General features: G+C 47.5%; 1 protein-coding gene across 1 annotated transcript in view; it reads left to right on the top strand.

The window, feature by feature from the left end:
* The window catches only part of arid3c (AT rich interactive domain 3C (BRIGHT-like)), a 47742-nt gene that overhangs the window by 6127 nt on the left and 26876 nt on the right, over positions 1–14739 (top strand). The window contains exon 3 of the mRNA XM_035658739.1: positions 9775–9803. Coding sequence (XP_035514632.1) covers positions 9775–9803 — 29 coding nt within the window. The remainder of the gene's footprint in view (positions 1–9774; positions 9804–14739) is intronic.

Below are 14739 nucleotides of genomic sequence, written 5' to 3'. Positions count from 1 at the left end.
CCCCCTGAGGGGCCAAATCTCCTCTAGCACGCGCAGGCTCTTCGACGAAGCGAGTTTGGGCAGTGACAGCACGATCTGTGAGGTAGGCTGGTTGTCCTGACGGGCTTTGTGAGTGAAGAGAAGTGACTTCTAATCTGGATCTGTCTTCTTTGCTCATGGTGGTTGGGCAGTATTAAGCCCACCCGCGATCTTTTAAGAATGGAAGTGACAGCAGCCTGTTTGTGTTTCGGCGGAATCCAGTCGCTGACGGGAAGAGCGCTGACTCCGGAAACACCTTCCTTAACAAGATTGTATGACGGAATGGCATCCCAAGCTGCAAGCTGGAGCTTCTTTTCCTAACCATCCTCCGAAAGTTGCGAGAGCTAATGGGAGAAACGGGCTGAGTAGCTAATGGCCAGGAGGTTTCAGAGTGAGAAGAGGCGCTGGGGAGGTGGCAAGCCATTGCCTGTTGACTTGCATAACTTCGATTCCTTTGTTTGGAAGACACTGAGAGGAAACGCCGGTTACACTTGTCCACCTGCTGACGCCAACTCGGACGCCCTGTCTGCTCCACCAGCGCCGCTTGAGAAATGTGTTTATGGTGGAAACCAGCACACGCACTTGGCGTTGGTAGACGGCGAGTAGTATACAGATAAGTGCACGTTGGTAGGAATGCGATTGCGGCAGTGGTCGAGAGTTGCTCTTTGTATTGCATGTAACCGTCAGTCATGCTCACGCAGATTCGGAAGCACTGCCACTGCTTAGACCGCAGCTTTTCTTTCCCAAGTTCTCGTCCTTCCATCCTGGCGATGGGGCTGGACCATAGTCCGACCTTGCCGGGTGGTCAGAGATGTTGAGCAGTTGAGGCCGGAGATGCTTCGATGCTATCATGTGAGCACCGGCTGGAGCCGCACCAGGCTCGCAGGGTGTCGAGTGGCGGAAGTCAACTGTTTCTGAGCCTGCGCTGAAGCATTGTACGCAGTTTCCAGGCCTTTGGCTTAGGGGCGGCTGGATACGATACTACTGTGAACAGGCGAAGTGCTGGCCAAGTGACGTTCTGAACGGTGACGCGTGTCTCAAACGAGAATGAGCATCCTACGGCAATGGACGATGGCTGGTTGTTTTATAAGTGCTCCTTTCTGTAATGCGCAGCAACACACCTCCTCCATCCCTGTCCCCCCCGCCCCCCCACCACCGAGGTCTCGACTCCACATCGTAACGCCTGCCCTGAATCCTGCTGGGAATGCTCCCTGGCTCTTCCACGTGAGCACAACTACCTCCTAACCCCCAGCGCGTTTCCGATCGCGCAGTCTCCTCAGCCTGACGGCCAACAGGGAATCCCACCAAAGCTCCTACTCTACGACTCACTTCACAAACTACGACCGCTCTCCGCTCTCTGAAGAGCTCGCTAGCACACCGAGCCTCCAACCGTTCGGCCATTAGACGAAAGCACAAGCTCTGTTCCAGCAGTCAACCGAAGAAGCGATACCTGCACCCCCAGGCAATGCTCCAACCGGATACCGTTCTACACGCATAACACACCCGGCACCCCGGCAGACCCAACCACCACAGCACGCGTGAGCGAGAGGTACACGCGCCAGGCCACAGCGACTACCGCTCTTTTGTTAGCTAGCTTGTTATCTTAGTGGCATACACAGCTATACGGCACGGCTACATAAACCATCCTCATGACCACCCAGGCGAGCCCATGTTATACAGGGGTCGAACTCAGCTGCAAGTAGCCCCCTCTCAACCTAATAGTCTGAGAAGCATAAGGCGACTCCCTTCTCAACATCTAGCAAGAATAAACCACAACTGCACTTGTACCCCACTGCACTCTCTTTTTCCAGACTCCTGCATAACTCCCTGATGTACGTACACCAAGTGAGCCTCACTCTCATGTCCTTCTCTCTCATCCTCTCGCTTGACGAGTCTGCGTCCCAGAGCCCTACCCCAACCTCAGCTCCCAGACTCAGGACCACAAACCCACCAAGCACTACCAGACAACATCACGTACCTTCTGCAGCAGGCCTCTGTCTTCTTGTCTGACACACCTACTTCCCATCCTTCGCCTCCCACCCAGTACTCCCAAAATCAGACCCTCGGTTGCACAGACGCTCGGGATGCCTACCCACGGAGCAGAGGCTGTCTAAAGCAAACTCCAACACAGCCTGTCAGACACTCTGGACTGCCTTAAAGTCTTACTAGACCTGCCTTTTTCTCTTCCTCTTTGGGCTTTTCGACTTAATTCTGAAAGTTACCCCGACAGTTAAAAAAGTCTACATGGCTAAATAAAGAGCCACTCCGCTGACCTACCTGTGTCACGATGCATTCCCACATCTTATCTGATGACTAATTCCTACACTTATTACGCGATTCCCCAAAAAGCACGGCCTGGTCACAAAGTCGAACGTTGACTGAACTCCACTGCCCGAGACCCTGACACACCCCACCCTCCGCTCACCACCTGGCTGGTCTGCAAGAATATCTCAGGTAGCAAAAAGAGTCCCTTAAAAGCCTATTTACTAAAGCCAAGCTAAACCAACAACAAAATCAAAGCCCTTGTATATAACCTTTGAGGTCATCATTTTCAAGCACTGACGCCCAGTGGGGACATCAACTCCATGGTCCAAACAATAATCCTCTGAGCAATGCAGTATTCCCCCCTCCCCTCCGCTGCTACCCACACCTAACTATCCTCCTGATCCTTGCCTAGAAACAACTACAGCCATTTTCTGCTCCTGAACCATTTTCATTACTACGCATCCTACAGACCATCTTTCTGCACACATCTTCCCCCATCTCGCTCAGATTCATGCTGCTGCACACTTAATCCCTTTACGATGTGGTCGAATCACACTCCCGTCTGGACAGCCTTCGCAGACAACGTCACTTTATCTCACGTCCTGTCGCCTTTTTTACTCTACTACACCACAACTCACTACTCTTTCACCTCAACACACCCCCCACCCACCCTCTTCTGTCTTCAGCTCACCCCAGCCAAGCTGCTTCGACTCACAACCGCCCTCACAACCTACTCCTCCATACATCCTCTCTCAACATCCATGCTTTCTCCCAGCTGGCAAATCAATACAGCCCGAAGTACTGCTATGTACCTCCGCTCTCGTCGTTTTGCCTTTCCACCACCTATACCTCCACCAGCCTGCTCACAACTACTCACCCTCCCTCCTCCAGTGTCTCGCCATCCACTTAAACTCTCCTATGCCTATCAACTCCATCCTATTTCCTCGCCAACCAGCTTTCTCCTAAACGTATACATCCGCAAAAATCCTGCCACGCTATATACCCCACACCCACCCCCCGTCGCACTACTTATTTCTATAAACAAACAAACGCCTTCAACATCACCCACAAAACCTTCTGAAATCGGCCGTAACCCACAGAACCACCCCATGCGTCGGTGCATTCAACTACCTCACACTTCTGCATCCTGCCCAGCTAACCAGTGTCCATCACATTCCTCCGCACTAATACGACTCCTTAATTCGACCGAACTGTTCACAAACACTTCTACACTCTACTCTGTCGCTAAACATAAATATGAATGAAAAAAAGCCTAATACATCCCTTCTTTTACATTGCCGCCGCAAACTTCCCATCCTGTCCCCTGCCACCCAAGTTACACCATTATCTCCTGTGCGCTTCATGGAGGACGTTCACCCGTGGAAGCGCAATAATATTCTGTCCGCAGCAGCCCCATGATACACCAAGCGACTCGCAGCGAATGCAGCAAAAGCACTAGGTCAAACTTTCTATCCTCACTGCGCTCTGACCTCTCACAAGCAACTCCGGCTCGCTACTTTCCTGCTAGCCGGAGGGGTGTCGGCTCCGCAGAGTTGACCAAACACAGACACCACCCCCCACCCCAGTCTACTCATCACCCCACCATCCCTAAAAGTTTCATGCATCATACTCCACCCGACACGCTCGTCACCCAACAATACCTCACGCCTCGACGCTCTCTACACACCTGCTCACCTGACCCATCCACCCCCCGTGGCTACCCCTCAACTCACACGCTGCCTCTCCATCCGTCACTCGCCTCACTCTTCAACCACCCCCCGACGATTACCTCCTCACCCCCAAGTCGCGCCACCGACATTTCGCACCAAATATCCATTATCAAGACCTGCACCATAACAGTACATAAACCACGACCTCTGTCACTCTACATTCGTACGCGCACACATCATACCACACCTGTCTGCCTCAAATCCACCTTCTATCGCACTCTGCAAAAGCATCAAGCATTCCACTGGTTTCACGTGCTGCTTCACACCGCTCATCCCAAAAACAGCATCTGACCTCAACATCACTCGCTATGAGCATCCAACCAGAACCACTCTGGGCCGCACCTTTTGCCTGCAGCTGTACCACCCGTTAGCTTATGTTCATCTCGCTCCCTACTTACCCCTCGGAGTGCTCCGAAAAAATTCACTCCAACTGCATAAAAGACCCGTATTCGATCGAAATATCAAACTTAACTATCTTGCCCTTTTTTGTTCTTCTTCTTGCATGTGACCCATCCCGTCCTCACACCCCAGTGACGATCAACCCCCACCTCCCCCCCACCCTCCCTCAAAGCGTGCCCTCCACTAATTCCCCTTTCCTCTCTCTGCCCCACCTTAACACCGTTTTGCACCGCCATTACTCCCCCTGCCCCACTGTCACACCCACTTACCTCTATCCTCGCCACACTCTATCAGTTCCATATAACCACTCGCCTCACACCGCCAACAAAACTCACCAGCTCATCTAAACCTATCCTCTCTCCCCCCTTGCTCCTCTGTCCCCCTGCCTCCACACGACCCCTCCGCTCTACTAACCCACGCTCAACCACCATCCTCTACACCACACTGGCGCACCCTCCCCCAATCAAAACACCTGCCCCACTCGCGCCCATCCATTACACAATCCTCAATGCATCAATCCCCCTGCGTGCTCACACCCACCATTTTCACTACCGCTGACTGCCCTCACCTCCCCCCACTACGTTACTCCCACACCTTACCCTCAGCCCCTACTCATAACTCACACCTATAACTTCCTCAGCATCCAGCCAGAGACACAGTGCAAGACCAAAATTAGCCTCCTCATCTTTGAACTTGACCGACGACACTACCTGCACACAATCACGGCATCACGGATGTTCCGCCATTTTGTATCCTCAACCGCTTGACCACCTGACTTCTGTACCTTTTCATTCGCTCGCCCCCATTTACATCCACAACTGTCTATACGTTCGTTTTTTTCTGCAATATAACCACTTCACATTACCCTCCAGACGAACACCTAAGATAACCAAAATGAAGAAGTGGCATTTGACACGAACGTCTACCAGTCGATCCCGCTTTCTTATGCCACCACTTACACTCACGACATCCTCATAAAGTACGATACATCAAAAAAACGCTGGATCTACTAGCTGCACAAGCACCCCTGCCAAACTGTACCACAGCCTGTGATCTGAGTGTCCCCCAAACCCCCCATTTGAACAACCCCGTTCACGTTTGCCTGTTGGCAAAAATAAGCAGTATCTCTACACTTGCAACTACCTTTGCCATTTTCACGTAAATGCCCAATATACCGTCTCAGCCATACACATACCTATCCGCACATACATGAGAATAAACATGAATACACTCGATTATTAATTCATCAATACACAAATACATAAAAGAAACCTGTCGAGTCGGGTTCAACTTCAATTTCACCAGGGGCAAACCGAAAAACTGCCTTTTAAAGAACGCTACGGACACGATCCCTTCGGCTCTAGGTGGGCTGGTCATCCTGCCCTTGACCCAGCTTGGGGGCCGGGACACCAGACGAGAGAGAGACGACGAGAGACGAGAGAGAGACGACACGAGAGAAGACCAAGCAGCAGACAGACGAGAGAGCAACGACCACCGACAGACAGACACGACGGTGGCACAGGCCAAGAAGACATCATATGATGATAACGAATGATGGATAGTGATCAAGCAGATGATAAGACCGACGAACAGCACAGATGGGGGACAAACAATGAGCAGCGTAGAATAATCATAATCAGTACTGTCGGTAATAATCTTACCCAAATACATAACACCTAACATAACCTACTACAGTGACACTACACACTATAAGAACATGAGTGTGGGATATATCCAGCGCAGCCGAAGCCTGAACATTCCTCTTGTCCCGCTCATCCGGATGCGTTCCGCATCAATGATACCACTCATCAAAACAGATACACATCGAAAACACAGCACATCGAATAAAATCATAATTGATCCTTAACCTGGAAACCCCACCACTAACGCAGAAACTACCCATGAATATAGCAAGACTAATCTTTACCATATCTATAATCCCAATCTTAATAGCTCTTGATAACTGACCGCTCTCACTATCATCCAACCACACATACAAAATCACTTCACACTAATACCCACCCAACCCCAACCCATCCACCCTAAAAACTCACACACACAGCCCACTGAAGATGTTGCCTTACCACCAGAATTCAAAGCATCACACTTGCATTACACATCACCGGTAACAACTAACACAATTCCTCACCCCACAGTGGCACCTCCTGCTACATTCCTGCCAGCAGCACAGAATCCCATCAATACGCAAAACCTCCACTTATCCCACACACCAACACTCTGTACATCCCCCCACACACCAAACCACAGTTCCTCCAAACACTTTACAACAACAACCATACATATCACCACAATACATCCAATAACTATCCACAACACTCAAACACACCACTTTCTTATTTATAACCTCATAAAAAAATTAAAATAAAAAAATACACGCTAGATCAAAAATACGAACAGACTTTGTGCTACCACTTCGCCTAGTCATTACATATGAGAACATAATTTATAAACACACACCAACATGAGAGAACATTTCTGAAGCAGTCCAAAACACCACACCACACAAAGAATAAAGTAAACAAACAACAACTTGAAATACAAACTGAAGAAACATAAGAGGAATCCACTTTTATAACGACCATATATCTCAGAGAACATACAAGCCAACACTAAAACACACCATAAACTTACCCCACGCACATAATACATCCACCCACAACGCGTCCAAACTGCTAACCCCACGCAACCGGAAACCTAAGCATTCACAAACACTCACATCCACACCCACCCTTGCTCCAACGGACACTCCTCGACACTGCGCCCCAAAAACCTGCACCTCGCTCTTCGTGCGCATTGCTCGTTTGACCTGCACCTCCACATCGGTCTTCCGATCTGAACGACCAATCATTTTCTTCGCTCTTTCATCAATCCTCTCTCATTCATCCCTTCCCTGTTTACCCTACTTATGCCTACTACCCCCCAACAACCACCTGTAACTCTACACACTCACATCATAGATCACTCACTCTACTCCCATTATACCATTTTATCTCTTTTCCTCCACCTTTTCAATACCTATTTTTTTAGCATTTCTACTTTCACATCAGACCATCTTTTATTCCCTCATTTTACCACTCTTTCAACAAATTTTCACTCACCATACACTCACCCGCGACACTAGCCTGCCTAATGTACTCGCCCCCACGACTAAACATCCCTGACTCTAACTACCAATCAGCCAGCCCAGCAAGGCGCCAACCACAGTCCTTCGCTCGCGAAGCCTTCTTATCGGGCAACCCTGTCTGAATAAAACCTCTACACCACCACCCTCACCAAGAAACATTAACGAGAAACAGCCGTCACTATACCACTAACAGGACTCCCGCGCATATACCCATCCACCACCCCTCGAACAACTCTGCTGAGCACTCAACGTCGCCTCACCAAAGAACAGTAATTGCTGTCCAGCCCACCGCACGCCTCTACTCCCGTGGCTTCCTCTCAAATCATCGCCTGACGTCGCTGAGAGAAAAGCATCCCTCCAACTGCACCGCCTACCCCACGCTCCCACACCAGTCAGAAAAGCCGCAGCAAAAGTGGCTGAACACCCACGCCATCCCTTTTTGTTCATCGAACGCACACCACGCAGCCCCGCGCCTTGCTTTCTAACTTCATCCACCCCCACAGCCCCACACTCCTCCTCCCATCCCACCACACAAATCCATCGTCTTTATCTCTTACGACACAAACTAATGCTTCTCCTTCTTAAAGCAAGCAAATGCCTAACTCTAATCCGACAACAAATCACACATCTAGTTCCTTCGATCTTCAGGCTCTGGATTTTGCATTCACCGTTTACCGAAACTCCTTAAGGAACGAACACGTTCTCCCTCCTCCTTCGCTTAATACCCACTTCCTCAACTAACAACCCCATGTACCCCCTCATTAACGGGAACCGCAGTTTCTTCGATTCGGTCAACCCACCTGTGCACAGCTGTCGACACAGTCATGCTGGCTTATCCCATTTCTCCTCGATCACCATCCCACACCCGAAGTCTGCTCTGACCCCCGCCGAGACACCCACACGTGACGCTACATCGCCCATGGCTCCTGTACTCACTCTAAACTGTATGGGGCGCTCCTGTTGCGACCGATATGGCATTAAGAAGATGCGGGACTACAGTGTTATATGAGCCTGGTATGCCTGACGTGACAAGAAGAATGCTATGGTGGGGAGCCAGTATCCCAACACCCAAAGGTGGAAGTTCGGCCGATTTTAGAATTGGGATGGATTAAAAGTGGTGTGCTGTATGCTGTGCCGTCGTTACATTGAAGGGCGGTGTTCGTGTCAGTGGGGCGTCGCGAGGAGTGCAGTGTGAAATTTTGCTGTAACGTTTGTTGGGGCCCGATTTTCGCGGGTTGGATGATGGTGGGGTTTGGGTGTTGAAGCGGAACTTGGTCCTAGGGGGGAATATACGTGAGGATGCCGAAGCTGTCAAAAGTTGGAGACACTATCAGCTAAAAAAAGGAAGAATTGCTGATGGGGTTAGAATGTTGTGCGCGTATTTGGTGACTGTAGCATCTGTGGTGGGTGTGGTATCGGAGAGTTGGACAGGTTCGTTGAATTTAGCAGTTTCTGGAGAAGTTTTTGTGCATCGGTGTGTAGTGGTGTATTAAGAGCGAAACACGCTCCGGTAGGAGGAGTTTTGATTGGATTCAAAGGTTGTCAGAAAGGTTGGGTCGAGTACAAGTTTCAGAAAGGTCGCAAGACTGCAGATGAAAAGTTTGCTATTGCTGACTCGGGTATGTGGAAAAGCGGTGCCGGGGTGTGTCGGAATTGGGTCAGTGAAGTGTCAGCCAGTAAGAACAGGAGAAGTGGGTGCTCGGGATAAGGAGTGGTGCCAATTAGGTCCACTAAGGCGTTCAGTGATATTCTGTAACCGAGGTCGCCGACCCTAAGACAGCGGTCCTACATAGACTTGGCAGTGGTGTTTAGATCTCCGATGGGAAACGTTCACCGGCGTGAAGCAGCGGTAGCATGAGGCAGAGTAGGTTCAGATACGAGCTCAAGGTAGCGGCCGCATCCTAGCTGGTGGGTTGTATTTGAAGGGAGTGGTAGCAGTGGAGGGGTGCTAGAATAGAGCTGGTTGGTATAAGGGAGGTACATCAGGGTTGTCGGCAGTATCAGTGTTGTTTTCTGGCAAGTCATTGCGGCCTCGGTGCGGATGAGGAGTGGCCATGTGGGGTATGTGTTCGGAATGGTCAGATGGTTAAGATTTAATTTGTGGTATAGGGACGGCCAAGGGTTGGCGATGGAAAGAGAGTGTATCTCAGGATGGACAGCTTTCAGAAGTATGGAGGCAGGGTGCTGAGAACCGGAGACGGTCCAGGAGTTTATAAGCAGTATATTGTTACAGAGGACCCAAAGAGGTAGTCCGACCGGGGGGGGGATGAGAGCGAAGTCCAGGGCGTGTGCGGAGGGCGGGCGGGCGATGAAAAACTGCCTGTGGGTTAGAGAGGGCGAGGAGAAGCCGTGAGGGAGCGAGACGTTGGGGGCGGTGCGAGGGGTGAGGTGGGGGGGGATGGGTGTGCGGTGGGTTGGCCGCGCGGTTGTGGCGGGATTGCCTGAATGTGTGCATTCTGCTGGCTGGCGCTGGGTGGTTAGTGTTAGTATTTAGGCGACGCGAGCAGCAGTGGAAGCACTGTGAGGTGTCCCTAGGTTGTGGTTCGCTGTAGAGATCTAGTGGTGGATGGTATGTATGTTGGTGGCACTGGTGCGACGTGCAGTAAAAAAATACCGGGTAGTGCGCTAATGTGTTCCCCGAGGGTGCGAGGCGGGCGGCGGCGGAGCAATGTGTGATTTTATTGTATGTGAGCTGTTCCCGCGGCGGCCCCTGCGTCGGAGGATGCTAGCCTGCAAGACAACGGTGCAGTGGTTTTGTAGCATGGTGCGAAATTAGGTCGGTGGGTACGCGATGTGTATCGGTGAGTAATGAAGAGGAGCAGAGTATTGTGGTTTGGGGTGCGCTCTGTGGAGGTTTTCCGCCGTGGGGGGTGGGGTATTGGTATGCTCGATAGATGGTGTTTGGGTGTGGCCCAACAGGAGAGGTCGGCCTATAGGGTTTGCGATTGGTCGTTGGAATGTGTTTGTGTGTGTGGGGGGGCGTCGGTCTGATGGGCCCCTGAGGGGCCATTTTAGAGCGGAGGCTTCGGGAAGGAGTTTGGCAGTGGAGCAGATCTGTGAGGTAGGCCTGGTTGTTGAGGGCTTTGTGAGTGAAGAGAAGGACTTTAAATTGGATCTGTTTTTTGCTCATGGTGTTGGGAGTTAAGACAAGGATTTTTAAGAATGGAAGTGACAGCAGCCTGTTTGTGTTTGGGGAACCAGTGCTGAGGGAAGAGGTGACTGGGAAACATTCCTTAACAAGATTGTATGGGATGGCATCCAAGCTGCAAGTGGAGCTTTTTATTCCTACCATGAAGTTGGAGAGCTTCATGGGAGAAACGGGCTGAGTAGTAAGGAGAGGTTAGGTGAGAAGAGGGCTGGGGAGGTGGTCAGGTTGCTGTTGATTGTATTGATTTTTGTTTGGAAGAATGAGAGGAAAGGGTTACACTTGTCCACTGTGAAGGAACTGGAGCTGTTGTCACAGGGCTTGAGAAATGTGTTTATGGTGGAAAAGAGAGCCTTGGGGTTGGTAGAGCGGGAGTGTATAAGATGTGAGTGGTAGGTGGATTGGGCAGTGGTGAGAGTGTCTTTGTATTGCTGTAGGTAGTCTGTGTAGGATTGGAGATGCACTGTCAGACCAGTTTTCTTTCAAGTTTGTCTTTTGGGATGGGGGTGACCATAGTGATTGCCAGGTGGTCAGAGATGTTGAGGTTGAGGCTGGAGAGTTGATGTATTGTGAGACCAGTGGAGCAGACCAGGTCCAGGGTGTGAGTGGGGAAGTCAATGTTTTGAGTGAAGCTGAAGCATTGTAGCAGTTCCAGGTTTGGCTTAGGGGGGTGGTAGATACTAGCTGTGAACAGGGAAGTGTGGCCAGTGAGTTTGAAGGTGAGGTGTTCAAAAGAATGAGCATTAGGAATGGAGATGGTGGTTGTTTTAATGTCCTTTCTGTAAATGGCAGCAACACCACCTCTCCATCCCTCCGGACGAGGTTGATCAATGTATGTGAATCCTGTGGGAATGCTCTGGTTTAGTGAGAAATAGTTAAGGGGTTTGTGCAGGTTTCAGTGAGGCAGAGGGAATCCAAGTTATTGTCAGTTATAAACTAGCGAGCTTGTTTGAAGAGTGCTAGCACAGAGCTAACGTTGGCTTATGACCGAAAGCACAAGTTGTCCAGAGTAAGAAGAAGCGATATGCACCCCAGGAATGTCCACGGGATAGTCTACAGCATAACAACGGCAGAAACCAACAGCACGGTGAGGAGGAGAGGTAGCCAGGAAGGACTACCGGTCTTTTGTTAGTAGTTGTTTTTAGTGGCATAACAGTATAGGGGCTACATAAAATTATGACCACCAGGGAGCCCATGTTATGGGTGATCAGTGCAAGTAGCTTAACTAATACTGAGAAGTAAGGAATTTTCAAATTAAAGAATAAAACAATGCATTGTAATGCATCTTTTTTTCCAGATCTGATAATTGATGTAGACACCAAGTGAGTCATCTTGTCTTCTTCTCATCTCTGTTGAGAGTTGCGTCAGCAGTACCAATCAGTCCAGACCATCAGGACCACAAACACAAGATAGAAAATCACGTACTTTTGCACAGGCTCTGGTCTTTTGTCTGAAACTATTCCCATCCTTCTCCCAGTACTCCAAAATAGACTGGTTGAAGAAGCTGGGATGCTACCCAGAGCAGAGGTGTTAAACAAATCAAACAGCTGTCAGACATCTGATGCTTAAAGTTTATAGACCTGTTTTTCTTTTTTGGGTTTGATTAATTTGAAGTTAGAAGTTAAAAAAGTTAATGCTAAATAAGAGGCATGTGATATTGTAGATGATTCAAATCTTATCTGATGATAATTCCTAACTTATTAGGATTCAAAAAGCAGCACTGGTCACAAAGTCCAGTTGATGAATCACTGCCGAGATGACATCTGCTACCTGGGCTGGTTGAAGAATATCTCAGGTAGAAAAAGAGTCATTAAAAGCCTATTTATAAGCCAAGTAAACCAACACAAATACAAGTTGTATATAATTTGAGGTCATATTTAGATGACCAGTGGGGAACAATTGGTCAAACAATAATCTTGAGAATGAGTATTACTGCTGTACAACTAACTATCCTCTGATTTGCTAGAAATACAGATTTTCTGTCCTGAACATTTTATTTAGATCTACAGATTTTTCTGAACAATCTTCCCCATCTGTAGATCTGCATGTGTGCACATTATCTTTACATGTGGTGAAATTAATCCGTCTGGAAGTTCGAGACAGTCACTTTATCTACAGTCTGTGCCTTTTTATACTCTATAAAAACTATACTTTTATACAAAAATTTTGTTTCAGTACCAGAAGTGTTGTAAAGTAACTACTTCACATAATTTTAACTCCATGTTTTCCAGTGCAAATAATAAGGAGTACTGTATGTACTGTGTGTTTTGTTTAACCCTATATCACAGCCTGTCCACAATAGTCCTCTCTCAGTGTCTGCATCCACTACTTCTATGTATATCATCTTTTTGCAACAGTTTTCTAAAGTTACTGCAAAAATTGCAGTATATAGTGCATAATTTTTTATACAAAACAAAGTAAATACAAAAATTTGAATCGGGTAAACAGAACACCATGGTGTGGATTAATACTCAATTCTGATTGGCAGTAAAGTGTCCATCAATTCCTGATATAGGACTCCTTATTGAAACTGTTCACCATTCTAATTATTGTGCTAAAATAAATTGAATGAAAAAAAGTAATATCTTTTTTACATTGCCGCCCAATTCCAATCTGTCCCCTGCACCCAATTACCTTATTTGTGCGCTTGCATGGAGGGTAAGTGGAAGCCAATATATTTGTGAGCAGATGATAACAAGGATGAGGATGAGGAAAAGATAGTCAAATTTCTAATTATGGCTTTGTCTAAAGCAATGGCTGCTACTTTTGTACGGAGGGGTGTGGATGCAGAGTTGAAGCAAACACAGACCAGTTACTATACAATCCCTAAAGTTTTGCATATATAGAAGTGTCACCCCAAATACTAGTGAGTTCTAACATGTCACTGACCATCCACTGGCTACCTCCATCACAGCTGTCTTCCATGTATGTATTCACCGAGTTACTCTCACCAGTGCAGAATTAACAAATATCGATATAAAGTGACATAACAGTCATACACAGATCTGTATCTAATTTAGGACCACATATAAATGTTGCTCAAATATGAATTGAAAAGATCAGATTCCATGGGTTTTGTGCTGTTCACACTGTCATAAAAAACAGATCTGACTCACATACTGTATGAGCATAAGACTTGGGCCACTTTTGCCTGCAGTGTAACCGTAGCTTATGTTTTGTCCTACTTACTGGAGTAGTGAAAAATATTTCCACTGCATAAAAACGTATGCATGAAAATATAAATTAATGATCTTGTTTTGTTTTCTTTTGCATGTGACCATGGTGTAAGTGAGATAATGCCCTTCAAGGTGTCCATAATTTTTTTCTTGCATTACATTTTGCATTACTTGGCCACCACTGTACAATTATTATTGCACATGTATATATATATGTACAGAAAAAATGACCCACTTTAAACTATTCTTATTGTTTGTTGTAAGCTGCTTTAACAGTAAAATTTCCCACTGGGACTAATAAAGTGTGTATCTACCATTATGATATCCTGGTGTACAATTTTATAGCTGACTGTATCATGTTACTTATCAGTACTATATACTATATTTAGCATCAGCCAGAGACACAGTCAAAAAATTAGTCTTCATTTTGACTTGACGGAATATGAAAATAGATACGATGTTGAATTTTGTATCTCAACAGTTGACACCTGACTTTGTACTTTTCATTGTGCCCCATTTAACATCCACAACTGTTATGTTGTTTTTTTTGCAATATAACACTTCACATTACTGAGAAACAAGATAAAAATGAAGAAGTGGCATTTGAAGAAGTCCTACAGTGATCGCTTTTTAATGCCACATTACACTAGAATTCATAAGTTAGATACATAAAAAACGTGGTTACTGCTGACAAGCTGAAACTGTACAAAGCTGTGATCTGAGTGTCAAACCACATTTGAACAGCCCAGTTCAAGTTTCTGTTGGAAAAATAAGAAGTATTTAACTTGAACTATGACATTTTATAAATGAATATACACCGTTCAGCCATAACATTATGACCACTAACTGGTGAAGTGAATA

Source organism: Morone saxatilis, unplaced genomic scaffold (genome assembly GCF_004916995.1).
Source record: "Morone saxatilis isolate NCDOM2014 unplaced genomic scaffold, NCSU_SB_2.0 Contig16, whole genome shotgun sequence".
Classification (NCBI taxonomy): domain Eukaryota; kingdom Metazoa; phylum Chordata; class Actinopteri; family Moronidae; genus Morone; species Morone saxatilis.
The sequence above is the reverse complement of the archived record's forward strand: the minus strand, read 5'-3'. Positions and strand labels throughout refer to the sequence as shown.